The sequence below is a fragment of the Podarcis tiliguerta genome (genome assembly GCF_965153285.1).
Source record: "Podarcis tiliguerta genome assembly, chromosome: 6".
NCBI classification, from domain to species: Eukaryota; Metazoa; Chordata; class Lepidosauria; order Squamata; family Lacertidae; genus Podarcis; species Podarcis tiliguerta.
Genome location: NC_139539.1, coordinates 54,667,288 through 54,694,559, shown reverse-complemented (window position 1 = coordinate 54,694,559; position 27,272 = coordinate 54,667,288). Strand labels below are relative to the sequence as shown.

General features: G+C 40.7%; 2 protein-coding genes across 4 annotated transcripts in view; both read left to right on the top strand.

Annotated features, from left to right (window-relative positions):
• RAB3B (RAB3B, member RAS oncogene family) overlaps positions 1-6,579 on the top strand; it is a 51,782-nt gene extending 45,203 nt beyond the window's left edge. For all 3 annotated transcript variants that reach the window (XM_083447198.1, XM_083447196.1, XM_083447197.1), the window contains exons 4-5: positions 1,822-1,946; positions 4,804-6,579. In XM_083447198.1, the coding sequence (XP_083303324.1) occupies positions 1,822-1,946; positions 4,804-4,994 (316 nt within the window). In that variant the 3' untranslated portion in view covers positions 4,995-6,579. The remainder of the gene's footprint in view (positions 1-1,821; positions 1,947-4,803) is intronic.
• A 1,619-nt stretch (positions 6,580-8,198) lies between these two features.
• NRDC (nardilysin convertase) overlaps positions 8,199-27,272 on the top strand; it is a 38,747-nt gene continuing 19,673 nt past the window's right edge. Inside the window, exons 1-17 of the mRNA XM_083447907.1 lie at positions 8,199-8,884; positions 12,663-12,930; positions 13,482-13,563; positions 13,928-14,081; positions 14,851-14,924; positions 15,900-15,995; positions 17,129-17,251; positions 18,423-18,480; positions 19,463-19,536; positions 19,731-19,800; positions 20,282-20,359; positions 20,871-20,991; positions 21,078-21,136; positions 22,077-22,131; positions 22,781-22,885; positions 23,070-23,193; positions 23,681-23,767. Coding sequence (XP_083304033.1) covers positions 8,424-8,884; positions 12,663-12,930; positions 13,482-13,563; positions 13,928-14,081; positions 14,851-14,924; positions 15,900-15,995; positions 17,129-17,251; positions 18,423-18,480; positions 19,463-19,536; positions 19,731-19,800; positions 20,282-20,359; positions 20,871-20,991; positions 21,078-21,136; positions 22,077-22,131; positions 22,781-22,885; positions 23,070-23,193; positions 23,681-23,767 — 2,089 coding nt within the window. The 5' untranslated portion in view covers positions 8,199-8,423. The remainder of the gene's footprint in view (positions 8,885-12,662; positions 12,931-13,481; positions 13,564-13,927; positions 14,082-14,850; positions 14,925-15,899; positions 15,996-17,128; positions 17,252-18,422; positions 18,481-19,462; positions 19,537-19,730; positions 19,801-20,281; positions 20,360-20,870; positions 20,992-21,077; positions 21,137-22,076; positions 22,132-22,780; positions 22,886-23,069; positions 23,194-23,680; positions 23,768-27,272) is intronic.

Below are 27,272 nucleotides of genomic sequence, written 5' to 3'. Positions count from 1 at the left end.
TGGACCTAATGATCGGGGTCCCTTTAACCACGGTGGCTATGTTCTGCCTCCGCTGTCAGAAATTATATACCTCTGTATCCTAGTTGCTGGATATCACAAGTGGGAGAGCACTGAAGATAGGATATTGCCCTCATGGCCTGCTTGTGGGCTTCTCATAACCATCCATTTGAACACTGTGAGTACAGGATTCCTGGACCACATGAGCTCTTCTGACGTTTTTATGTTCTTAAGATGAAAGGAACATTTTTGACCACATGTTTAGGTATGACTACAACAACTCAAGATTCCTCCAAACTGCAATAGAACATTCCACTGTAATGCAATATATTAGAATTATATATATGGTTAATTGATAGCAATGAATTTGGGATGAAGATGATTCATCAGTTTTATATCTCCTAGCTCCCCCTGCTGGATTTGGGATGCTTTGGTTTGTTTCTTTGGCCACAGATGCTTTCCAAAGCCAAAACTGTGCTGAGAGGTGCAGCATTTCTATTTAAATTATAGCAATTTCTTTCTAAATTTGAATTGATATATATAAATTAGCACAGACAAATTTCATTCAAATATTTGTCTCTTGCAATCTCTTTTGGTGAGAATATTCCTCTCTTTTTTTGGAGATGCATATTTAACCATCCTAAAATTATGTAGAAATGTTGTTAAATTATTAACATTTTTAATTGATTAATCTTCAGATTAGTTAGTTAATTAAAGATATCCACAAGATACCAAAAACTAGCGGAAATTAACAGCTTCAAAAATAAACAAGTGAGCCGTTAATTTGGAACTTCAACTAAAAATTAAGTTGGTTAATATACTAAACAAAATTGCCAGAGCAATTCTAACCATCCTATTGAATTCAATAGGGCTTCTTCCCAGGTAAGTGGGGTTAGGATTGCAACCTAATGAAAGCTTATGATTGTTTTAAAAAGGTGCAGCTTCAAGATATTTTCATACAACCTAGGACAAATCCTTGAAACTGATCTAGAAAGCACTGATGCTACTGTGACTGACCTATAAACTCCAAATTCCCAGAAACACAAGTTAAAATGAACAGGATCAATAAGTAGTCACTGGCAAGCTATAATGCATTTGTGTGCGTATGTGTGAACAAAACATGGAATATTAGGCACATCTTGGAGCTCTGATCTAGTTTCAGCTGAAGATGGACAGCACCCTACTTTGAAAAATCTTACAAGAAAAGCTGAACATCTGAGGCTACTTTTATTAATAATTATAAGCTTTCCTAACTAAACTATAGCCTTCAGGTGCAGAACTGGAAGTGTCAGAAGCCAGCAGCTCAGCTGAAGGCTGAGTATATCTTTTTTCAAAGCACACTTTTCCATATTATATTCCTCAAAAAAGGGGTCAGCAAATTTCACACCAGTGGTGTGAAATTTTTCATAGGGGAACAGTTAGGATCAGAGGCACCAGCTTGCGAGTGCCATGGGGGGGGGTGTCGCACACACGAGCCTCTGGCCCTAAGTCCAGCCTCTGGCCCTAAGCCCAGCAGAAGTTTCCCAGGCTTTGGGAAGGAGGCACCAGGCTTTAATGCTTTAATTTAGCAAGATCATTGAAGGGACTAGCGTAGTCCCCCTGGTCTACTGACTGCACACCACTGAAATGCACAAAGGTTTTGGCTAAAAAATTTCATTGAAATTCCTAAACTGGGACGATTGCATCGCTTTTGCAAAATCAACAATATGTTAACTGTCAATATTGTCTTTGTGTTTTATCATTTGGGAGTGGAGGTTTAGTGCATCCACACTGTGACACATTATTGGCTACTACTCTCACCGCAAATCCTTTCTTCTCCCACAGGGCTACTCAAATAAAGACCTACTCCTGGGATAATGCCCAAGTCATTCTGGTTGGAAACAAATGCGACATGGAGGATGAGAGAATCGTTCCTTTTGAAAAGGGAAAACATCTGGCTGATCAGTTGGGTACATGTTAACGTTTCTCTTTTTTTGATCCCTTCTCCCTCCAGTTATAAGCAGGGATGGGGAACCAATGGCCCTCCAGATGTTGTTGGATTCCAACTCCCATCAGTCCCAGCCAGCATGACCAATGGTCAAGGATGATGGAAGTTGTAGTCCAGTATCATCTTGAGGGCTGGGTTCTGTATCCCTTAGTTGCATCCTAATTGCACCCTCATCTACTTTCTCAGATAATTGGGTTTTAATATTTATTTATTATTTATGTAATTTTATTTTTTTATTAAATGAGTGCAACACCGTTCACCTCAAGATCCCAGGGTGGTTAACAGCATAAAAATACAGAATGAAAACAAGAAGAACAAAATAAACCAATAACACCCCTCCCACAAACACATTTAAAGGGACATAGACTGTTAATAAGCCCATTGACTATTCCTCTCTGTTTAGCCTACTGTCTCAGTTGCAGTGAAAGATGTTGTCAATGTTGAACTACAATCCAACTGCAGGTCTAATAGGCTTCTCTTATGTGGAATGGGGAGGGGTACCATCTTGCCTTTTGCCTCAGCCAGTAAAATGTCTTGGTCCAACCCTGCCTGCTACCCAAGTGAACTGAGTTGAACTGTAAGCTGAACGTCCCATTTGGTCACGGCTGAACTTCTTGCTTTCTATCTTTTTTCCTTTGGGCACATTACTGTTGAGTTCTGTTAGCTGGATGTTTGCTCCGATTCCTGTGTGACTTGCTGTCTGTATATGTGTGAGTGTGCAGAAGTGAGTTTTGTCAGGTTTGGATCTGGTTTTGTATATTGACTGGCTGGATATTGGTAATTCCAGTATTCCTAGGGAGTGAAGCGTGCAGAATGAGGTTTTTTTTTAAAAAAAATACTGAGTTTTCTGGCTTTCAAGTGTCATGGCTGAGTGATGGAGACTTAATGGCTGTTTTGAGATATGTCTTTAGGAGTGATGGCATCATGAGAGACTGTGAGTGTGTGAAAGAGAGAATGAAATAAACTGTGGGATATGAATGTTTGTGGGTGTGATGAGTGATGTGTGACTTCATGCCCTATTATTTATACTCTCAGTGTTGTCAAGAGAGTGGCTGAACAGGGGGTCAACCAGAGAGCCTTATGGCTCAGTGAGAGAGCATCCACAGCCTTAGCCTCACACTCTAATTACTGGGTGCTTTCAGACCGAGGTATAATGTTGCAGAGCTTTCATTTATATACCACAAACAGGTCATGGGCAAGAGGCTTTTTAATGGATTGTATTTTCAGAGAAAATGATGAATCTGGATTCAGTTGAGGTGGGCAAGGCTGGCATTTTGTGTAGGCACTGTGAAAAACTTGTATGAATGACCAGTACCAATACTAATATAAAAACCTGTCTGGAAGCATCATTTATCTTTCTGCTGCTACTATTTGCAGCAGATGCACAGCTTTGTTTGTCAAATAGTTGGGAGCACTGGGAGCTGTTCTGAGCTTCACAGCAGTGAGGATTACAGGTACCCAGGCATGCATAAAATATAATTTTCCTCATTTAGCTTTCCATTGGTTGGTGTGTTAACACTGATTGTTCATTTCAAACAACTGGTCTGATGGAGCAGCCCTTTTAATAACTTTATGAAAATATTTCAGTTAAGTCATTCCATTTTCCATTCTTAGTAGTTGACATACGAATCAGCATGACATTCAACATTCAAATTACTATGACAGTTAACACTGCTCATAATTTCTCAGCAGTGTATTTTGTTCTGACTCTTCCTTATATACTTCTCAGATTTTTTAGAACATCAAGAAGTACAGTATATCAAACACCAGATTAAGAGCATTCCAAACAGCTCTGGAGTGTAAACATTTGCTTTTTTGTAAAAGAGTTAACAGTGTGTTTATGGAAATTCCTTAATTCCTAATTTTATTCAAACCTCTCATGTTGACCCAGTTCTCAACTCCCAAATCTTCACCTCTGACAACACGGTTAAAAACAAAGGACCACAATAAAACTTTATTCCTAATTTTAGCTGGTTCCTGTCTATGACTTTATGATTACCAAGCTGCTATTATCTACTGCTCTGCCTGTACCTGCATCCAGACATTATAAGACAGCAATATTTTAAAAGTGTTTTGTAAGCTTTAAATATTGTTAGTAGTAGTTGTAGGCTTTTTTCTTCGTGGGCTTCAATGCCTGATTTAAGATTTGTTTATTTAATATGTGAATAGAGCTATGTATTTAATATTTGATGTGTTAAAATTATAAAATATGTTTTTTTAAAAAAATGGGGCAAGGAAAAAATGCAATACAATAGAAAAGAATACAATAGAAAAGAATAAAAACAAACCCACCCTAAAAGACTATACAATACAATACACATCAACTAAATCAGTCCACCTAACCTGAGGGCCATTTACATACCCAATGCTTTATAATAATAATAATAAATCCCCTTTACAGCTGCGCTACACTTAGGGCTTTTTTTCAGCCGGAACTCACTGGAACTCAGTTCCGGCACCTCTCAGGTGGGTGCCATTGCCATTCTAAGAATGAGGGTGGTGTTCATGGAGAGTTCCGGCACTTCTTTTTCTAGAAAAATAACACTGGCTACACTCATATGGTGCAATATCTTTCTGAACTTAAACTGATTTTATTAATTTTAAAGACCATAAACTAGAGATTTATACAGCATCATTTTTAATAAAACCTTCTTATCTATTCTGAACTTAGACACCTGTTTTTTTTAAAAAAAAACAGACAAACCAAAATGAACTGTTTAATATGACCAACAGATAAATTAAAGCCAGTTTAACATGAGAAGCAGTTTTGGGATAACTAGATATTGATTTGTGTACTTTTTTAAAAAACAAAAAAACAGGGTTCGATTATTTTGAAGCTAGCGCCAAGGAGAATGTCAACGTGAGGCAGGTCTTTGAGCGCCTGGTGGACATCATCTGTGAAAAGATGTCGGAGAGCATGGATTCGGAAGCTTCTAGAACAACTACTGCCGGGAAGAACGTGCGTCTCACATACAGCCCCCCTCCATTGCAGCAGAAGTGCTCCTGTTAATGCCTCAAAATCTCTAAGAAAGTTGTTGTTTCAGGATAGGGGGCAGGTACAGTACATCTTTTAAAAGAGATGTTTCAGTGCTGGTGGAGCTGGATATGTTTGTCTGATGTTTTGCAAAGTCTCTTTATATATTTTATACAAAAACAGTGCAAGCGCAGCTAGTGTTCCAGTGAAAAGTTATGCTACAGTTTAAGTAGTTTATATAGTCTGTCACATATTTCTTTGTGGTTCTCAGTGTTACCATTGTTTTGCCACCAGTCAGGTAATCCTGACTCAAAAACACTTTATTAGCATCTGATAGCTAGAGACCACTGTTAACTATGGCACAAAAATTTAATTAAAAAAAGAAAGGACAGCAGTTTGAACTATCTCACAAAAAGATCTTCAGAAGGGAGAGGCAATATTGTTCTTTGTGTAATTAACTGGTATCTTTGCTTAAGAAGAATTGCACAGGAAAAGCTGTAGCTCAGTGGGAGAGCATGCAGAAGGTCCTAGACTACAGGTAGGTAGCTGTGTTGGTCTGCCGTAGTCGAAACAAAATAAACAAATTCCTTCCAGTAGCACAAGGAATTTGTTTATTATGTTCCATTTGAACCAGTCATTTTCATTGAGGCAAAAACCACCAAGCTCAGTCACTCCATACCACAGCAGCCACACCATTCACATGAGCATGTGTCAAAAGGAAATGGTGGTACTTTAGAGGCGCATATTGCCAGAAACACTGGGAACAAGTCGTTAGGGGTATTTTTCCTATAAAGCAGCATTTGAAAAGCCTTGGTATGTGCATGGAATTCTGGACATGGTTTCAATTAGACTGCAAGTACGACAGTGATAGACATCCAAAGCCATTCAACGAGTCTATGGCTTAATTGCTCTACAGATAAATATTCAGACTGTTTAATTTTTTTTGCACTTGTGGAAGTACATTAGTTCCCAAGAAAAAAAAGACGTATTTAACTGGGAAAAGGTTGAAAAAAAGAATTCTGTGGCACTTTAAGGACTAACAAATTTTGTATAGCAATTAGCTTTTGTGAACTAAATTTCACTAAATCAGAATATATCATTTAGGACCATTCCTATACTATTTAATATTTTAATAATCATAAATGGCATGTATTACATGTGCACATAAAAACTACTGAAAATGACAAAGGCTACTAAAATTGACACACTTAACTTTTCCTGCCAATATCCTCTACCTTCACTGAGGTCAGCTAAGCTCAGGAAGCAATTCATTGTAATTGCAGGATCAGGCATTTGAAAGTTGCCCTTGACAATCTTGCAGCTACCTTAAGATTGCAATCCCACATATCTTGATGGGACATACTTCTGAGTGGACATATAAGATTGCACTGTTAATGTTCACACACAAACTCCACTTTGTCATAGTAGGAATATGAACTGTGATAGTAAGTCAAAATATGTTTAGTAGAGAGTTTGAATTTGTATTAATTATAATGAGAAAGTTCTATTTTCTTGCACATTTGTGATTTGGTGTTTAGCAGGCACTTTCTGTGTAGTGTTTGAATGTACATGTTCCTAATTATGAAATCGTGACAAAATAAAGCTGTTATTTAGTCACCCTGATCTGATTTGAGTGTTAATTTACATTGCTAATAGACATAAATAGCTCGTCTAGTTTTTCAGTTGTATCACTGTGAAACCATATAGTTATAATGCTTATCAATAACATTTATTATTAGTGTTGTTGTTGATAGATAGACTAAGCAAGGTTATAAAGATAATGCTACATATTATTACCATTTGGACTTTAGATTGTTCAAATTACTTCACATACATTGCATCAATAATTGTTACCTCAGTTCTGTAACATAGGTCAATACTATTTCATTCACATAGGCTGCTGAGCTACTCTCCAGATAATATAACCTGGGCCCACTTTTAATTATACTCAGGGCTTTTTTTCAGATGGAACTCAACAGAACTCAGTTCCAGCACCTCTCAGGTGGGCACTATTGCCATTCCAAGAGAATAAAGGAAGTGTCCGTGGTGAGTTCCGGCACCTATTTTTTCTAGAAAAATAGCACTGATTCAATTAATTGGGGGTGTGTGGCTAACTTGTGATATTCCAGATATTGTTGGACTTCAATTTCCATCATCCCCAACATTGGCCATGTTTACAGGGGCTGATGGAACTTTGAGTGTAACAGCAGTGAAATATAAGGACAATTAATGATACAAAGAAAGGTATACAATATCTGAATCAAATAATTTATTATTACATTTATATGCCATCATTCCTCCAAGGAGCTCAAGGTGGCATTTATGGTTCTCCCCTATTTTATCATTGCAAATCATGTGACCCAGGTTAGATTGCACCTGGCCCCAAATCAGTCTGGCTCCAGATTTGATTAGCTGCTGAAATGGTGAATAGTTTACTGCAGTTTCTTTTTCACAAGTACAATATCCAAATTACATATGTACCAGAGCAAATGGTGCATTTCTCCTCTGTTCACAATGGAAAGGAGGGTTGGGTGTTCAGTCCTGGCTATCCAATGAAATGTTGGTAAGTCTGGTGTAACAGAGGATAACCCAGTGCAAGCAATTCTAGCATGGTGCAGGGGAACCAGGTTCCTATCCCCAACCTATGTAAGCTTGGCTACTTGCAACTCTTGTGAAATGGGATCGTCTAGTTTTCCATTCTACCCACTCTTCAGTGTCCAAATTACAGCTAGTCATTTGTAGATTAGGAGGGCAGCCTCGAGTGTTTTTGGAAGACCAACAAAGTTGTCTAATAGGTAAGTTAAAGGTTGTAGAAGTGGTGCAGGCACGTAAATCAAACTGTAGTGACTCCCAAGTATCGCCAATATTAATCTTGGAGATAGCAAGGTGGATCACTCGGACAGACTTCAAGTTTACAGTATCTATTTTGTTTTTTACTAGAACACCAAGATCCATCAACCAGAGCAGCAGGGCAACTCGAAAATGCAAACTACAACGCCACAGTCTTCCATAGTTTGCATGCCACAAACCTTTAGAACCTAAAAGGAACAAAGTTACAAAACACAAAAAGAGAAACAGCAGTCACAATCATTTTTACTTCCAAGCCAAACAGATACATATACTGTACATATATACAGGGCGCGCGCGCGCGCGCTCCCTCATTCGCTGTCACAGATTATTGGCTCCTTTTCTACGAGTGAGAGCTTATTGAACCAATCCAAAACTACTCGTCTTTAGAAAGACGTTTATAAGGCAAACCTCAAAACTCAGTTTTGAAGGAAGCAGGGGTGAGATAAGCCTACTACTCCATCCTACAATACCTTATTCCCCTTCCCCGACTCTCCGTCTCCCCTCCATTCCTAACGCCAATGGTTTGCCCCATTCCAACCTCCTCAGGCTCCCGGCAGCCTGTTAGAGTCAAGTGATGCCGGTAGAAGCTCGGATTTGCGGGCGTCCGGCGCGTGGATGCCGAGCCGGGCCCTGATTGGGCGACTTCGGCTGCTTCCGGTCCTGAGCACCGGCCTGCGGCTGAGGGCTGGAGCTGCTGGGCCGGAGCTGGGCCCGCCGTGGATGCTGAGGGCGGGAGCCGCCTGGCCGCGCGGGACCTCGGTGGTGAGCCACCTTCGAGCAGGCCGAGCCCTCCGCAGCAGCCGCGCCGGCAACCCTCAAGCCAAGCCGCGAGGGATCCTCAGCGGGCCTCGCTCTCCCTCAGCCATGCCTGGCCGGGCCAAGGCCTCGCTGGGTGGCGGCGCCGAGCAGCCTGAGGACCTGGAGAGCAGTCGCGGGGCCAAGGCCGGCACAGCCCAAGAGGAGCCTGAGGCGGAAGCGGGAGGCGAAGGAGACAAGGCCGCGGCCGCCAGCGAGCCCAGCCCCAACCTGGGGGATCCCGAGATCGTCAAGTCCCCCAGCGATCCCAAGCAGTACAGGTGGGCGCGGGGAGGAGGAAAGGGGAGGGCGAAGGCGTAAGGATGGGGAAGAGCCTCTCAGGTGCGTCAAGCGTAGCGTAAATGAACTACACGAGACATTTCTTGTGCCGGTCAGCACCGTAGTTTCCCCTCCTTTTATCCTGATCGGCCGCCAGAAGGTTTGTGGTTGGGGAGGTTGGGTAGAGCAATCCCGGGGAGAAGGGATGTCGCTTTCCAGCGTGGTAGGCCCGGTTATCAGAAGCAGGGGCATAGCTGTCAACTTTCAGATTTGAAAATAAGGGATCAGCAGCCTTGAAAATAAGGGATCAGTAGCCTCACCTGTCCCAGGGACAGTCTACGGGATAGCTAACAATCCGGGATAGCAGCGGAAAGCAGCAGGAAACGGCGCTGGAATAAGGGAATTTCCCGCAAAAAAGGGAAGGTTGACAGCTATGGGCAGGGGAAATATATTCATGTTTCTTTTAAAAGTCATGCAAGCCACGGGCCATTGCATTATGTGCTATAGAAGATGCTACTGGCCACTAGCTTAGATGCATTTAAAAGGCGAAGTTGGCGGAGACATATCCCGCATGATTCTACTGAGTGGCTCTTAGCCAGGATGGCAACATGAAACTTCCCTGTTGAGAACATAGCTGTCAACTTTTCCCTTTTCTTGTGAGGAATCCTATTCGGAATAAGGGAATTTCCCTTAAAAAAAGGAAAACGTTGACGGCTATGGTTCAGAAGCAGTTTATCACTGAGTGCCAAATGGAGTGACATTCCCAAAGGCATGTGGTTAGCCACTGTTCTGGATTAGGCGGACTTCAGTCTGATCCCACAGGGTTCCTATGTACTCTGTATTCGTAAAATAGCTTGCCACCTTTGTTAGCTCAATTCCAGCAGATGCTCTTTGTAGAGAGCCAGTGTTAGATGAGATAATTAGATTGGACCAGTTACAGGTAGGTAGCCGTGTTGGTCTGCCGTAGTCGAAACAAGACTTAAGGTCAGTTCCCTACTCAGGCATTAAATTCACTGGGTGAGTTTAGACAAGTCATACTCATGGTCATTTTGAGAACAAACTGGAATAAGGCACATATGTGGTGGTCATTGTAATCAGTAACTTCCTGTGAGATTACCTACTCTTTCCCCATTTGTGTTAGCAGTATATTGTGTTCCACTTCTCAGCTTACAGAAAGAGGACTTTCATAAGGACTTTTGTTTCTTACATATTTGTTGCCTCTAGCAAGTAATCTTTAGTCATAGTCTTGAGATTTTAGCTGGATCTGCTGGTAAAATAGAACTGACAAGAAAGTTTTGCAGACTTTACACTGAGTAGTTGATTTCTGTGATGAATCAGAGTCTGTGTGTGCTCATTTTCAGGCTTTTTCTTTAAAGGTGGGGAATAGCAGTAGCTTACCACCACTGCCCCAGTTATGTATCAACTTGATATCGCACCTTTGATTTGAGAATTTCAGGACTGGTTTCAAGGGGACAAATAAGAAAGAAAACATTACATCATGACTTATTTTCCTAAGTGATTCCCCCCCCCCTTTACTAACTAGCATTTGGTCTGGTATTGTTTACAATTTTCTTATGTAACCAAAACCTGGACAATGTTGATTTGGCTGAACTGGATTCTTTTCCCGCCCCCCGTCAGCACTGTTATCTAAGTCATATAATAAGAGGTTATGGTCTTGGTTATCAGTAACTTGATCATGTTGAGTGAGGTTACTTGTTACTTTATAATTCTTCAAAGAAAGGAATAATTTGGCATAAAGAAGAAAAATCACTACCACATGATGTGGTGATGACCACCAACTTGGATAGGTTTAAAAGCAGGTTAGACAAATTCATGGAGGGGATAGTCTTAATAGTTGTGATGGTAAAACACTATCTCCAGAAATAGAGTGCCTCTGAATATGAGTTACTGGGGAACAACAGCAAGAGAGGGTTGTTGCCCTCTAGTCCTGCTTGTGGGGTTAAAGTAAAAAAAGTAATTGCATATGTATTACAAACATGGAATTTTATTCCAACCATTAAATGTAAAACTGCACTCTTATAACCATATAAATACCAAGTGCCTGTTAAAAACATAATCATTAGTGTACTTTAATAATAAAGGTAAAGGGACCCCTAACCATTAGGTCCAGTCGTGACCCACTCTGGGGTTGCAGCGCTCATCTTGCTTTATTGGCCAAGGGAGCCAGCGTACAGCTTCCGGGTCATGTGGCCAGCATGACTAAGCCGCTTCTGGCGAACCAGAGCAGCACACAGAAACGCTGTTTACCTTCCCACCGGAGAAGGTACCTACTTATCTACTTGCACTTTGACGTGCTTTCGAACTGCTAGGTTGGCAGGAGCAGGGACCGAGCGACGGGAGCTCACCCCGTCGCGGGGATTTGAACCGCCAACCTTCTGATCGGCAAGTCCTAGGCTCTGTGGTTTAACCCACAGCGCCACCCGCATCCCTTTAATAATAAATAGGTATAAATTCAGAAGCCAAAACCGAGGGTCCGCTAACCCTTGTGCTGGTTGCAGAAGCCTGCACAAGGCATTCTGCAAGCACAGCAGGGCTTTATGTCTCTCCTTGACCTATGTGCCTCCCATAGATCCTCTCTAGAGAGTCAGGAGAACTTCTAGAACTGTGCATGGGGGAAGGAAAGGGGAGGTTTTTGTTTGGCAACCAGAAATGCTTGCACTGACAGAATGCTTATATTAGTGCAATGTTTAATTGCATCCTATGTAATTATACTCGTAAAATGTAAATCTGCACATTGAAATTGCAACTTGAATGTGAGCATAAATGCTACATCTACTTTGTCTTATGGAAAACAACCTGCTGTAGAGATAGAAAAGGTCTAACCTGAATTTCCAGTATTAAATAGAAAGCTGTGATTGACTGCAATTTTGTGTGGATGAATAGAAGAGCATTGCGCTGTAGTTGCATTTCTGTGATGAAAGCTTTATTTTTCTTGCATTGGGGTTTAGAGCGGTAACACTTTTGATTTAAAGCAGAACGATTGGTAAGGATTGTGTGTAAGTCTCTCCTTGCTCTTACCACTTTTGCCTGTGCTGAATTGTGAGTGCACAGCTTTCCCCTCATCATTTTTAAGGCACCTCTCCCAGGAAGTGAGAGGAGCATCTCCTATGAAAGAAGCAGTGGTGCAGCTCACATTCTGAATCCAACCACTTTTAGTCTTGGAGGCTGCTAGTTGGCCATCCATGCAAACAGATGTGACCTACAGGCTGCTGTTGAGCCTTCACCATTCCTCCCAAAAAACCCCAAGTAGAATTTGTTCCTTTTCCATTGTTGTTATGCTGTCTATATCTCTGTAAGGAGCCCTAATGTAGAATACTTCATTAACACCAAAACAGTCCTGGCAGCATTGTGTCTTGTCTTGCAATGTAATTGCCAAGGTAAATGCATATTTTTATTAGTTCAGAAAGGCAAGAATTATGTTTAGCAAATATTAATGGGTAGTATACAACCAAGTCATACTCAATAGGCAATTGAAACGTAGACTCAAGTTAGTCATCATGATACAACCCTTATACAAGAACAAAGTTCATTGTTATTTTAAATTGTTTTTAATATTGTATTTTAAAGCTGTAACTTGCCCTGAGACCTTAGGGTGAAAAGTAGGTAATGAATAATAATTACTATAATGATGATAATAGTAATGATTGCAGAGACACAGAGGCAAATACAGGGATGTTCCATTTTATTTTATTTTCCTAAGGCATTAAGAAGCCAATGGAAAGGGTCATCGTCCTGATGATATTACCTGTCACTTTGTAGGTACATCAAACTGCAAAATGGCTTATGTGCATTGCTGATTTCGGACTTGAATAACCCAGACGGTAGCCCTTGTGCAGTGTCAGAGGATGAGGATGACTCTGAGGAAGGCACGGATGAAGATGATGATTCTGGAGCAGAAATAGAAGATGACCAAGAGGGATATGATGATGAATGTGGATATGATGAGGATCTTGATGACCCTGACAGTGAATTAGAAGAGCTAGGAGAGAAAGAGGAAACGAGGAAGAGGAATAGCACAGAAAAACAGGTATGGTTTGAATAATGATAACAACTGACCATGAGTGGTTTGGTGCAGAGGACAAAAAAACACATTGCTACTTTTGATATTTTATTCATTTCTGTACTGGAAACTTATATAAAATACATCTACAGGGTGTATAAAATTCCAGCTAAAACCCAAACAATATAACAAATAAATTCCAAAGGAAAACACGTTAATGACAGAGAAGTTCAAAGTGAGTGACAAGAGAGTTTTTTAAAAAACCAATAAATCATTTTCAGAAGATGTCTTGCCATAATATGTTAAGTTGGCAGGTTCACTTCAGAGTTGCAGAAGAGATAGGCTTTTGGCCCTCAGATAAAGAAAGCATTACTTTTGTGTCTGCCTTAAACAGATTCTTAGGTCATCCTCTGCAGTTTTACAATTCAGATTGTTTTCGTTCTTGTATAGAATTGAACAGTGTTTACATCACTTTTCGTGATTCCCTTGCAGAATTGTTTTATAGTGGGCAATTTAGTAATCTTATAAGATAGTAATGTTGTTTTCTTAAAATGCTGTTCTTGTTTTTCTTTTCCCAGTCTGCAGCTGCACTTTGTATAGCTGTTGGCAGTTTCTCTGACCCTGAAGATCTGCCTGGGTTGGCACATTTTCTGGAACACAGTATGTTTTTTGTTGTTAAATGTTACCTTGCTGTGTTTTAGCAAAAATTAAATTTTCTAGTTTTGCATCTGTGGAGCTCTTTGACATAAAACCCTGAAAATCAGCAATGTAGGAGTCAGCTGCATTATTTTCTTGCTTGCATATTTGCAAAGTTAGATATGATATCTCCATAGAATAGCAATAGATATCTTAAAACCAGAAGTTGCCCTGCTGATCTAAAAAAAAAAGTTTGTCAAACATATGCAACTAGTCTATTTCCATTTGTTTCCCTTTAATACACCCAAACTTCTTTTTGAACTTGGGGAATTTCAAGTTTTTTCCATTAGAATTAATACCTGTCTTTAACTTTCATTTTTCCCCCCAGTGGTTTTTATGGGCAGTGCAAAATACCCAGATGAGAATGGTTTTGATGCATTTTTGAAGAAACATGGAGGCAGTGACAATGCTTCAACAGACTGTGAACGAACAATATTTCAGTTCGATGTACAGAGGAAATATTTCAAGGAGGCTCTTGATAGGTATTTTGATTATTCTGAATAAAAAGCTGGATTTACTGCTTCCTATTTGAGTAGTTGCTGCTGCTGCATTTGATTTTTTCCCCAGTTTTCAAGTAGTTTGAAAACTTTGGATGGTATCCACTAAGTCATACTCAGAGTAGACCCATAACTGCATAAATTTGGCTGCAATCCTACCAGGGAGTAAGCCCCATTGAATTCAATAGGACTTACTTCTGGATTGCAGTAATGACTAACAAGTCTATTGATTTCAGTAAGTATGGTCTGACTCTGACCTAGATACTTCCCAAAGGTTGAAACACTTCAGGTAAATATTAGTAAAAAAATATGCTTCATTGAAGAATGATATATTTGTAAAGGATGTTAAAAATAAATAGTTCTATGGGGTACAATTACATTGAGTACTGAGACTCTTGTGGATCATTTGCCTTAAGAATTCATTTTTGGCAAGTAATATAATTCACTGCCAACATTGGGTCATAAATTTCAAAAACGAATTCATACCAATCTAGATTTTTATTAGAGCGGATAACCAAGACACACATCAAAGCATAATTTCCATTGGGAATAAAAATGTAATGAATATTTTAAGCCTTTGCTTTATGATAGAAAGTTTAACAACAGACACTAGAATAACTTTTTTTATGTTATTACTAAAACTTGAACTTGGTAAATATTTTAAATTGCAACACTTGTACACCTGAAAACTAATTTTTGTGCAAGCCTGTCAGACTGCCTGGAAAAACATATGTCCAATATTTTTCTGTTTCAGGTGGGCGCAGTTTTTCATTCACCCTTTAATGATCCGTGATGCAATTGATCGGGAAGTTGAGGCTGTGGATAGTGGTAAGAATCCTGATTTCTCTTGTCACTTGATATTTAGTTTTTTGAAAAAAATAAATTTTGTTTGGCATAAAAGTATTGAAAGCATGTTCCATGAAGCAGGACATTTATACATGCTTTTAGTACCCAGAGGTCACCATCGTGGTACTTGCAGGCACACATGTGCCCACAGGGTCCCTTCCCCAAGCATTCTCTTGTGTGCTTGGTTGAGGGTTGCATGTGACGCCCACAACAGTTTCTGCATTCTGAAGTTTTCAACAACTTACAGAGGAACTTGAATTTCTAATTTATTACTACCTGCAGTAAAGGATTCACAAAAGGATTCACAAAACTTCAGAAGTTCATTTAAACTTGAAAAGGAAGGTGGATCTTTCAAAATGGACAGACAAGTTGTTGATGTTTTCTTATTACATATATCCAACTTAAAATGTGTAAAGGAAAAATTCCTCATGTCATCACTTAAGTTGACTAGAAGCAGGTATTGTAAAGCCTGCATATTGATCCAGTAAGGGCATTTTCCATACAGGAGCTGACTTCTGTTTACCACTCATTCTCTTGAATGGGTCTTTTGCATTCAGAAGGGTGCTGCAGATGATAAAAAAGCACCCTGCATTAAGCAGTTAGCATGTTGTTGGGATTGATTTTGGGTTGGCTCTGTGTACATTTCCATCAGCCACATGGCTGACATTGTCAAAGCGAACCCTCTTCAGCCAGTGGATCTGCAGGATTCTTTATAGCTGGGCCCTTTACTAGTTTTGAGTGTTGTTCTTTTTGATGTAAAAATAAACACACAAGCCATGCATAAAAGCAGTAAGCTAGCTTAAGTAGTTTTGGCAATAGTCCTTCTGATCTGTTCGTGCTGTTTTGAGCAAATGAACATTTTAATGTGCATGGCTTTGTTATATTCCTATAGTCAAAGCTGGTTTGGAGGTCTATATTAGTTTGAATCTGAAAACCTTTCTCTTAAACAAACAACAGAATATCAGCTTGCAAGGCCCTCTGATGCAAACCGAAGAGAGATGTTGTTTGGAAGTCTGGCCAAGTCTGGCCATCCCATGAAGAAGTTCTTTTGGGGTAAGTATTATTTATTATTATTTTAAAGTGTTTTTATCCTGTTGTCCAGCTGAAAAGGCTCCCAGAGCAATAAAAAGCAACACAGGCCCTGCCCTCAGACATACCACCTAAAAACAACACAAAGGGGAAAGGGGGAAAGAGTTAAAAAGCGAAATTAGATACCAGTTCTTATAGTTACAAAGTTCTTACAACAACTTAACTCAGTCTGAAATGGTTTATGGAGATGAGGAGCTAAAAGGAGCAGGCCTCTCAATTTACTTAGTAGTTTTCCTGCTTCCCATCTCCCTCAGTAATGGAATGGCTGCTACTAGTTTTAGCCCAAAGGCTAAATGAAAGTTCCCTCTGGTTGGTCTTCAAGGACGGTCTCTAAAAAACAGCCGGAGTTTTCTCTCCTTCCTGATCTCAGTGCAGAGATAGAAACTCTACCTGCTCCTTAGATTTCTTTCTGAAGATCGAGCAGAGCACTTTCACCTCCTTCCTGTGAGCTGGGGGCCCAGGTGTGGTCTGTAGGCTAGTCATCAATGGCACAGAGAACCTGTTGGATCTTGTATGGTGATAGAGAACACATGTGGCCAAGTTAGTGCAGTACACTGAGAAGATGACATAACTTGTTTCCCACAAGCTGCTCACACACAGATTATCCTGAACCTCGTATGTGGGTGTTGCAGAGATTTCCTGTCCTCTCTCTTACCAGTTCTCTTTGAGTCCCGCCATAAGTGCTTATGTGTTGATGTTCTGCACAGCTTGTTCCAAGCTGTGGGCAGGGAGGAAGGAAGGCACATAGTGGGCACGCAGCAGGAGGAAGGATAGCAAGATGAGGGGGATACCACTTTGTTGCAGCTTAAAATTTATTTTTCAGCAAGTGGGGTGAAGGAGGAAAAACGTGGACTGGCAAGATATATATTAATCTGTTAATGCACAGTATGTTTTTAATGACTTTTGCTATGCGAACTATTAGTTTTAATTATAACTAATTTGGGGCCAGTGGGGAAAAATATTTCGCCTTTGAATTTCTAGTAGTTACTTTTGTAACTACTTTTGTTACTAGCAGAGCAGAACCCTGTTAAGCCTTTGGATCAAAAGCATAAGAATTTTTAATAATAAGCAACCTTGGTTTTCAACATTATTTACAGGTAATGCAGACACGCTGAAACATGAGCCAAAGCAAAATGACATTGATACTTATACCAGGCTGAGGGAATTCTGGCAGCGCTATTACTCAGCTCACTATATGACTTTAGTTGTGCAATCGAAAGGTAACGTCTGTTAACTTGATGCTACAGGTGCAAACTGTGATACACTGCCTTGATTATTGTCTTTCAAGAGCTATAAAAACTCTTCTGCATCTGCTTGTAATGTAAAGAATGCCACAATAGTTTACATTTCTAGTCAGAAGTAAGTCCTGTTGAATACAGTGGGGCCTGTGCCCAGGAAAATGAGTAGGGTTGCAATTGTGTACAATGAAAGTAAGCCCCACTGAATCAGGACGTATTTCTGATCAGCTATACATATGACTCCACTAAAATTAAAACAAAACTAGATGTATCTAGCTAAATATTTTCAATCTTCTACGTCTGAATTTAAATATTGAGTTCATTTTGATGAAATAGGTGTTCTTTAGAGGAAAGTGTCTGGTCACCTTTTTAAAATAGAGGCTTATATTTGGGACCTAGCAATTCATATAAGTTTCATTAGTTGCATTACCTAACCCTCTTTTTGCTCCTTATTAGTCTAAATGAAGTTCACAATATTAGATAATTTATTTCTCTTTGTAAACAAGGCTATGATTTATCCTGAGCCAAATACAGTGTTTTCTGAGTTTCCAGTAACACAGACTTGGCATGTGAATTTTCTCTGCCATTACTGACATTTTAATGATGTCTTTTTCTCAGTAAGGATAAAAACCTGCCCCTCCCTTCCCAACCCTGCCCTAAGGGGCCAATCTGTACATGCACGACATACATGGATGCTTCTTTAAGTGTGGCTGCCGTCACAAGGAATATTTCTATGCTGCCAGAAGCATCTATTGTGGAGGGTGTTTCAGATAGCTTTTGGGCGCGGCCCATATCACGGAGACCAGCCGTAATTTTGTTGTGTGTAAGTTTTAACTGATACAACCAGCTTGGGAGGTTGTAAGAATGCAAGCTCAGCTGCCACATATGCCTGATATAGGAAGCAGAAATTGTACTGGTGCAGCCACACCCCAAAATAATCCAAGTGCCAAATGCATGTGCAGTTTAGGTATACTGAGAGAATTGAGCCTTTGGGCCTACAGACTTTATAATGTTTGCACCTCTTCTTTAATTAGCTGATTGGGTTCTTGAGAATGAACAGGTTCTCCAGCTTACCTTTGTTTTACTGAGAACAAGCCTTTCTTCTTCAGTGAATTGGCTGTTGAGCTTTTTCTCTCTCTCCCTTCCTCCCTAGAAACCTTGGATACTCTGGAAAAATGGGTGATTGAAATCTTCTCAGAGATTCCAAATAAGTAAGATTTTTTCCCCCTCTACCATTTTTGTCATAAGAAAGATGTAAAATTATATGCACAGTTCTGCATTCAAGTCATATGAGAAGACCACAGATATGATTTCACCTGTTTATCCCTAAACTTTCCCTGCTTATTACCCTTTCCCCTTCTTTCCAGCCCTGCGTCTTCTTCCTTCTCTTTCCATGTCATTGCCTGTTACTGCTTTTTAATTATAAAAACTAATTTGTGGCATAATTGATATAGAATCTGTCGCTGTGTGGTGTTGGCTTAAAGGAATAGCATGCCTGACTGGGGGTTGGGGGGAGTTGAACAAGCATGCTAAGGTGATAGTTTGACTGGCCAGATGGAATGATTCACCCCCTCATCCTCTCATGCACTGATGTGGGTGCTCTCCTGACCCTCAGAACCAATTTTGAGGGGTGTTTGCAGGGAGCGGGTAGGGAAGCCCCATTGCAATAGCGTAAGCCCTTGTGCATGGCTTCCACTATCAGAAGTCATTAGTTGAAACCTACTTTAGGACTTGGGTCTCCTCTTCCCATGTACAGAATGAATACTTAGCACAAATTTGGTGGGGGTTGCTATGCCAGCGCCGGTGCTTTGAATATTGAATAAAATAACAAAGGTGTTCTGTTTGATGTTTAAAATATTGATTTCTCAATTTTGGGTTCAAAAAAATAGAGGTCGTCTTATACATGGGGGTGTCTTATACATGGAAAAATGCGGTAATATTTTTAATGGGCATGTTAATCCCAATCTGTAGATACTGGTTCATAGTTTTCTACCAGACATACAACACAATAATCACCTGTTGGAACACGTGAGGAGCCAGTCCCTGGAATTGGTACTGTTCCTGCAATGAGTGCTGGGTACAGAAGGATATATTCAGATTAGTCATTGATACACAGGATTGTGATGTGATATGGGGAGAATCCTAACGGAATTAGGACAATGATGCCTAACTTATTTTCTTTTGTTCTTAAAGTGATTTACCAAGACCAACTTTTAGCCACCTGACAGAACCTTTTGACACACCTGATTTCCAGAAACTTTACAGAGGTGAGTAATTGGAATGAGTAATTCCTATAGTGCTAACGATTAAGAATACATATTGCATTCTAAACTTTGTAACTTTCAAAGTTTAAAATACTGCTCTTTGCACTTTTCTTTTTGAGAGAAATTATTATGAGAAAGTTGATGAAGGCAGATAATCATGTTTTTACATTTTACAGTAAACATTTCTTTATTTTTAGTGGTTCCAATCAGAAAAACGCACTCTTTAAATATCACTTGGGCTCTTCCACCACAAGAACAACATTACAGGTAAATTTTAAACTCTTGTTATGGTTGAACCCTTTCATGTGGGTACCAGGAAACTGAGTTAGTTGAACAAATTAAATTGTTGATAAAAGAAAAAGCAGCGACTAGTGGCTTTCTGCTGATAGAAGGGGCTCCATCAGCAGAATGTGGAGGGAGACCATTTTAAACAATCCTTTTTCAGTGGTCTGTGCTCCCTCTAAAGGGTTGGGGGAATCCTGAGCAGATTTGGGTGGGTACAGAAGACAATTGTCAAAAGTTGGGCCCTTCCTTGTTCTGTTGATGGATTCCTTTCTGTCAGCAGAAAGGCACCCTGAATACCACACATAGTTTATGGTAGCTATAGTAGTTTGTAATGTGATCATCACTAAATCCCAGCATTTTGGATATGCTTATTTTACTTGCTAATTTGTGTAATGGCTAGAAACCAATATTTTCAAGGCATGCTTTATGACCTCCATTTTTAAACTTTCCCCTCTTTTTTCAGGGTCAAACCTCTTCACTATATTTCATGGCTGGTTGGACACGAAGGCAAAGGCAGCGTTCTTTCATTCCTTAGAAAAAAGTATGTATGAAAAAATCAGTTATAATAGTTTTAATAGTTAATTGACACATTTAAAAGATATATACGCCATGTGCCTTTGTATTACTTCTGTAATGCAGACAGTTGAGAAACATGTCAGCTTAGTTAATGACCAAGTTCAACATATATTTGTTATAACCCAAATATTGTGCAACATAAACATTGGATAGACTTGACATGAGCATTTTGAAAAGTTTCTCCAGAGTGCCTACCTACCCTTTGCTTATATTGTGATTGCATCATGTGAGGAGATGGAAAAATCAGAAGTTGGTAACTCCCTATTCCATTGGGGCAGGGGGAGTGATACAAGCAATGCTTTACTCACATAGACTGCACTATGTTGTTGCTTACGCCTAGGTGATTAGTTGAAATATGTCATCTGTTCTGCATGCTAAAGCAGGGGTGGCAAAACGTCCTCTTGCTAAAAGCCAGAAATATATTGGAAATATGTATCAATAGCTCTATCTTTGATGTGTTAATTTTTTCCTGATAGATTCTGGGCTCTTGCATTGTATGGAGGAAACGGTGAAACAGGATTTGAACAGAACTCTACATACTCCGTCTTCAGTATTTGTGTGACTCTAACAGATGAAGGTTACAATCATTTCTATGAGGTAAATTTGAGCTCAGCTTGAAGTGTTTGTTGTTCTCGCTTATTGCAGATGACAGAAACCTGAATGTGCTTTGTTTCCATTTTCAGGTTGTTCACGTCGTATTCCAGTATTTGAAAATGTTGCAGCAGACAGGACCAGAGCAAAGGTAACTAAGGCCTGATTCTAGTGAGCAGTCGGTGTTACTGAACTTTTTTTATTCCTAAATGTGAGCAAAAGTAGCAGGTGGGAGGAAATGGCTGTTAAAAAGAACTGGAGGAATTGGAAGTCTCCCTAAAATGTCAACCCCATGAAAAAGCAAGGAAAATTAGCTATTAAGGTTGACTATTTAAGAATTGGTTTAGGGCAGAGCTTTCCAAACTTTTGATGTTGGTGACACACTTTTTAGACATGCATCATTTCACAACACAGTAATTCAGTCTTACTAGCAAACCAGAGGTTAAACAAACCCATTTCCAGCCACGGGGGGAGCATTCACAGGACACACCTACACATAGCAGTCAACACACTTAACGTGTCACAACACACAGTGTGGAAAACTCTGGTTTAGGGGAATATTCACTATCCTGAAACATTCTCTCTATGAGAAGTATTAGTTACTATATATACTGCTTTTCTGTATAAAACTTACAAATACATAAAGAGTACATTGTTATCCGTGTCATCTTCCTAATAAAAACAATATGGAACAGTTTAATAAGAGATACATAATAAAACCTCAGTATTGATACATCAAAACAATTCATTCATAATTCTTTACTAATAGGAAGCCAGTAAGACAGCCTCTGACCTAGGAGGTGGTAGCAGCAGAATGAATCTTTTTAAAGAGCTGCAAAAGGAAATGGGGTCAGCCCTCAGTCCCATGTTAAGATGGGAAATGACAAGATGTTTCCTCTGGCCTGCTGGTCAGGCTGATGAGAAATAGCCTTAGAATCATAGAATTGTAAAGTTGAAGGTCATCATCTAGTCCGACCCCATGTGGTGAAGGAATCTTTTGGAATGTTTGTTCTGAAACCTTGTTTCTGGAAATGGTTCCTTTCTTGACAAATGTGACTGATTTATTGAGAAACATACGTTATCATCCACAGAATTTGGGAAGAAATCCAGAAGATTGAAGCTAATGAATTTCATTATCAAGAACAGGTATTTCCTCAACCTTGAATATTTCCAAACACCATTTTATAGCCCATCATTTTATCTTGGCTTATGGAAACTAATAATGGCTGGGAATCTAATTGTGGTGACTATAGTAGGCTCATTGCTAATTTTAATAATATGGGATTATTTTACTGAGATGCTTTTGAAACAATCATGATTTGTGATGACTTTCTGCTTTTGAAGATGTGCGTCTTCAATCTTCAGAGCTAAGAACTTGAGTTTGGAGCCCTGTTTAGGAGCCGTTCAAATGAATAGCTTTTTCCAACATGAATGAAACTCTTATCTTCTTTTTCTTAACTTTGATTCTTAATGAGCCCAGTGGGGATTTCAAGGAACAAGTTTTCTTGTCTAAAATCTACATTGATTTTTGCAGTTGTCATGCATCTGGGAATCAAATGAATTGACTACTGCAGAAGATTGGTGCAACTGCCAATGCATATTTGGAAAGCAGCCAAAATCTAGGATTCTTCACTATTTCCACTTGATTCTTGGCACAATACAACTGCAAAAGTCAGTGCACAATTGTGTGGGGAAACTGATGACCTGGATTCACCTTTGAGCTTAACCAGAAGTAAGGTTAAGGGGGAAAATGTTCAAATGATCAGCTAGTGAAATAGAACTGTTTGTTTTACAGACTGACCCAGTTGAATATGTTGAAAGTATTTGTGAGAATATGCAGCTGTTTCCAAAGGAGGACATTCTGACAGGAGACCAACTTCTTTTTGAATACAAACCAGAAGTAAGTGCACTCTTTAGGTCTTGCTTCTTACTAGAGGAGATGATTAAGAAACCAATTCTACCAATTAGGGAATCTTCTTTTCAGTCCTTCATGCTCTGCTTACAAAGTAGTAGTAGAATAAAGCTCCTTAATTTTGCACAAATAGGGACACACAAGAATATATTTGAATCCTTCATCTTTGCAGATCATTGCTGAAGCTCTTAACCAGCTGACACCTCAGCGAGCCAACCTTATTCTGCTTTCTGCTGCCCATGAAGCTCAGTGTCAGCTGAAGGAGAAGTGGTTTGGTACACACTACGGTGTTGAAGGTACAACAACTTTGAGTCTTTCTCAAAAGAATTCCAGAGGCGGAGGGAGGCTATGGAAGGAACTGCATTGTGTTATGTTGGAGTGAGGTTGGCCTATAAGTCACTAAGTCTCCTAATAATTAAGGAACCTCAGTGCCAGGGGTGGTGAACTTGTGGCCCTCCAGATGTTTGTGAATTCTGGCTCCCACCAGCCCCAGCCAGCCTGACCAATGGTTAGGTATGATGTGAGTTGGAGGGCAGTGAGAAGATGACATTTCTGTCATGATTAGCAAAGTATGACATGTTGGAGCTATGAATGGTGAAGGATTATGTCTAGATCAGGTGTATGAGTTCCTCCCTGCTGCTACGGTGTGGAAATTGGGTGTTCGTTAGAGAAGAAGAGGATAGGAGCTGGGTGCCCTGTCAATACAGCTTTCTGCCGCTAAGTAGAACATCTTCATTGGCTTCAGTTGTACTAAGTTTGTCTGCTTTTATCATTAATTTTCAGATATTGATCAGTACTGGAATGATATGTGGGCCAGTGACTTTGCATTAAATCCCGACTTGCACCCACCAGAAGAAAACAGATACATTGGTGAGTGAATTCATACATGGCTAAAATAAGATTGAATGTGACTAGATTATTTTGCTTACATGTTGTTAAATAAGCTGTCATAGGTTTTATAAATGAAGGCTGCCTCTTCAGTTACAAGTGAATTCAACAGATTTATGTAGTTGGGTTTCTGTCATGTTGTATCTCAAAGTAAGGAGCAGTACTTTTGTAGGCTTATGCCCTTTACTTTGCCAGAGAATTGCTTACCCGCGTCCCCAGGACCGAGAAGAGAATAAAAAAATTCCAGGAAAGTTTCTTCTTTGGAGAAAAGAGTTTTATTGCAAATCTGTGCACAGAGACAGTCAGCAGAATATAGTTTCTGAAATCTGACTGTCCAGCAATACGCATCTGCAAGCCTTCTTATACTTTAGAGTATTTACCCACCTCCCAGACCTCCCCCCAAAACTTCCCCAATCAGCTGGCAAGTTTCCAACTTATTCCTTATATGGCACATCTATATTTGCTGGCTAAGGCTGCTAGCTAAGCACTTCTTCTGCTGGTTAAGCATTTTCTCTGCTCAGTAAGCACCCCCTCCCACCTCCTTGTACACGTGTATTCTTTTGCTAGCTAAGCATTCCCTTCGTATCTCTTCTTATCTTGCATTACTTAAAGCAGAAGCAAAGCAGGAAACATCTTGCTAGTGGTTTTTAGTTGACAGCAGTTTTTGGCTAGGCAGGAAACGACCTTCTGACCTGTAACTAACATCAGCAGTTTCAGATAGCTGGTTAGACAGGAAACGGCCTCCTGACCTGTCTGATTTAGACTTTGCAAATAACTGCATTTTTGGGTTTGAGCTTGTGTAACCATCCTAGCAGAGTGCCGGAATTTACTATGTGTAGATAATATTAATGATTAACCGTTCCCCTCTCCCTTCACTCCCTCCTCTTCTTCTGAACAACCTAATACTTAGGTTCGTTCTGGGGTATGGGCCTATACTCCCTCATCACAGCGATGACTGTGGGTCCTAGCTTCCGTGACAGGAGTCTTTGCATCATTTGCTGCAAGCATTGCAATAAGCAGGGGATACAGAGGCAAAGAAGCAAAAGGATTAATAGAGGTCCTGCTAATAATACTATAACATTCCTGAGCCAACTGCCATCAGGGAGCCAGGAATACATCCAACCCCATGCATCACTCCCTGTGGCTTTCAGCGGGTTTGCAGCTATCATTGTTTCCATGTGGTTGATGGTGGCTGAAATATTTGCTGACTGGTCTGAAATGTACATGCAGCAATGGGAATGAATTAAGGCACAAACTCCTCCCTTAGAGGCAAGGACTACATCCAAAGCGTAACGATTTTGAAGGACTACCTCCCTTATCTCTGACATTTCCTTATTAATTGCTTTTAAGGCCGAGATGGTGGAGTTAAACAAAGCCTCGGTCCAGTTTGCCAATCTATGCAGATCCCGGTAATTCATGGCTACACCCAAAGGGGGTAGAAGGGACCTAGAGATGGCTGTGCCGGTATACTGGTTAATAGGTGATTTCGCGTCCCTTTTGTTACGCAGACGGACTGTTGGGAGCTTATCCATCTTATACACCAGGGGTACGACTACTCCTAAAGTACAGGTTCCAGAAAAGGCAGAGGGGATTTCTTTGTAGGCTCTTGTGCCGCAGAGCAACCACAAATCAGACTGGAGCAGGCAGTTAGATCTGCTGCGCGCCGTCATCCAGGTAAACCAAGTATAAAAATCAACACACATAGCATCATAAATGGAAGTACCTTTTTGGAAGCAGGAGGATCCGTTAATATACTCATAAGTCCAATTGCAATATGGATAGTGACCTAAAAAATTGCTGCTGTTATGATTGAAACGGAGACAACGAGGTGCCTGTTCCATGAGTGACAGAAACACTGGGGGTGAATAGGTGCGACCATCTGACATAAGATTACTAATTCTAAATGACTCATTTATTGGAATACTATGCAGTAGTATGCCAGGCTTCTTAAATTGTGGAGGGATATGCATACAAACCCAGCATTCAGAAAGATTAAGCATAGAAGAGAAACGATCTATATCTCTAACATAGGTATTATTACTCCAAATCTGATGATAGGGCTCTGACCGGCCGGTTTTCCGTATATGTGAGTCATCTCCCAGACCCAACCCAAGTAGGGCTAGTACCAGAAGGGTCAAGGGGATGGGGGCTGGTTGTTCCCTCCCACAAAATCGGTGACGCTCATGCCAGCAAAAGAAAACACACATCCATATGACAAGAGCGGTTGAGATAACCCCTATCCACCAACCCCAATTCTTCCATGGTTCCTCCCACCAATATTCAGGGGGTGTGCTCATTGTTGAAGAGCTCACTGATATTTGTGCCCGACTATCTGTTGAGCCTCAAGGATGAGAGTCCACTGGTGAGCTGATGCTCCCACTACGTGGGTCAACTTTTCTGCTAACCCTGATGGGTGGATTGAACCACTTGTTTAGCAATTTCAATGCACACCTGGTTAAGGCTCCCACCCCGTTCCGTCCCATCTATCGCCTGCATTAAGAGTAGGACCTGGTCTATCAAATGAGGTTGGTACAGTGCTCTACCTCCCATATAACAGTTGACTACCCTCCCACAACAGCAAAAGCGGTCCAGAACTCGATAGAGTTCGAGCGTCTCTGCAACTTCCCGTATGAGCACTATCCACGCATGCCGGACAGTGGTGTGGGAGAGGAGCCACAACGGGGCAGTGGGGTGTTTTAAGACGGCAATCTCATCAAATCCCAGTTTCCAATAGCCATAGAGCACACCATCTCTTACCACCGGTAAGACGAACCAGTCGTAGCAGAGTCCATCAGGCCAATAAATGCGGTATGGCTCAGTGGGGTCAGGGCTGTGGGACATAAAGCAGATAACAAAAAGAAAAGAGAAAGTCCCTATGGAAATATTAAATGTCCTGGTGAGCTTCCTGGGTTAGTCCTGGCACGGAGTTGGGGACGCTGCCCGCGGGCGCCCCTCCCATCCAATTCTTCAGCTGTGCGTTGAGATATCAGCTTCCGGTGTGATATCAGCAGAGCGGTCGTCTGCCAGGCGTCTGGAGATGGTCAGCCGAAGGGAGTTCTCTGGATCTGGTGTTACTGTCCAATCCGAGATGGCTTTCTTCACTCGAGTATGGTGGACCCACGGGGTGATGCCGGCAACCTTCACAGCAGTAGGAGTAGAGAGTAGCACGGTGTATGGTCCCCTCCAGCAGGGCTGTAGGGGGGCTCGCTGCCAGTCTTTCACCCACACTTCATCACCTGGCTCGAACTGATGGAACGGTTCAGTCAACACACATGGGGTGCGAGCCTGGGTCCACCTGTTGAGATAAGAAAGAACTCGGGAGAGTGACTGTACATAATTATTCAGTTGCACATCTTGGCTAACATACGGATGTAACATTCTAACATATGGGACTGGTCTCCCAAACAGAACTTCAAAAGGTGACAAGTGGGTCCGTTTTGACGGAAGACTGCGGACCCTGAGTAATGCCAAGGGCAACATGGCCACC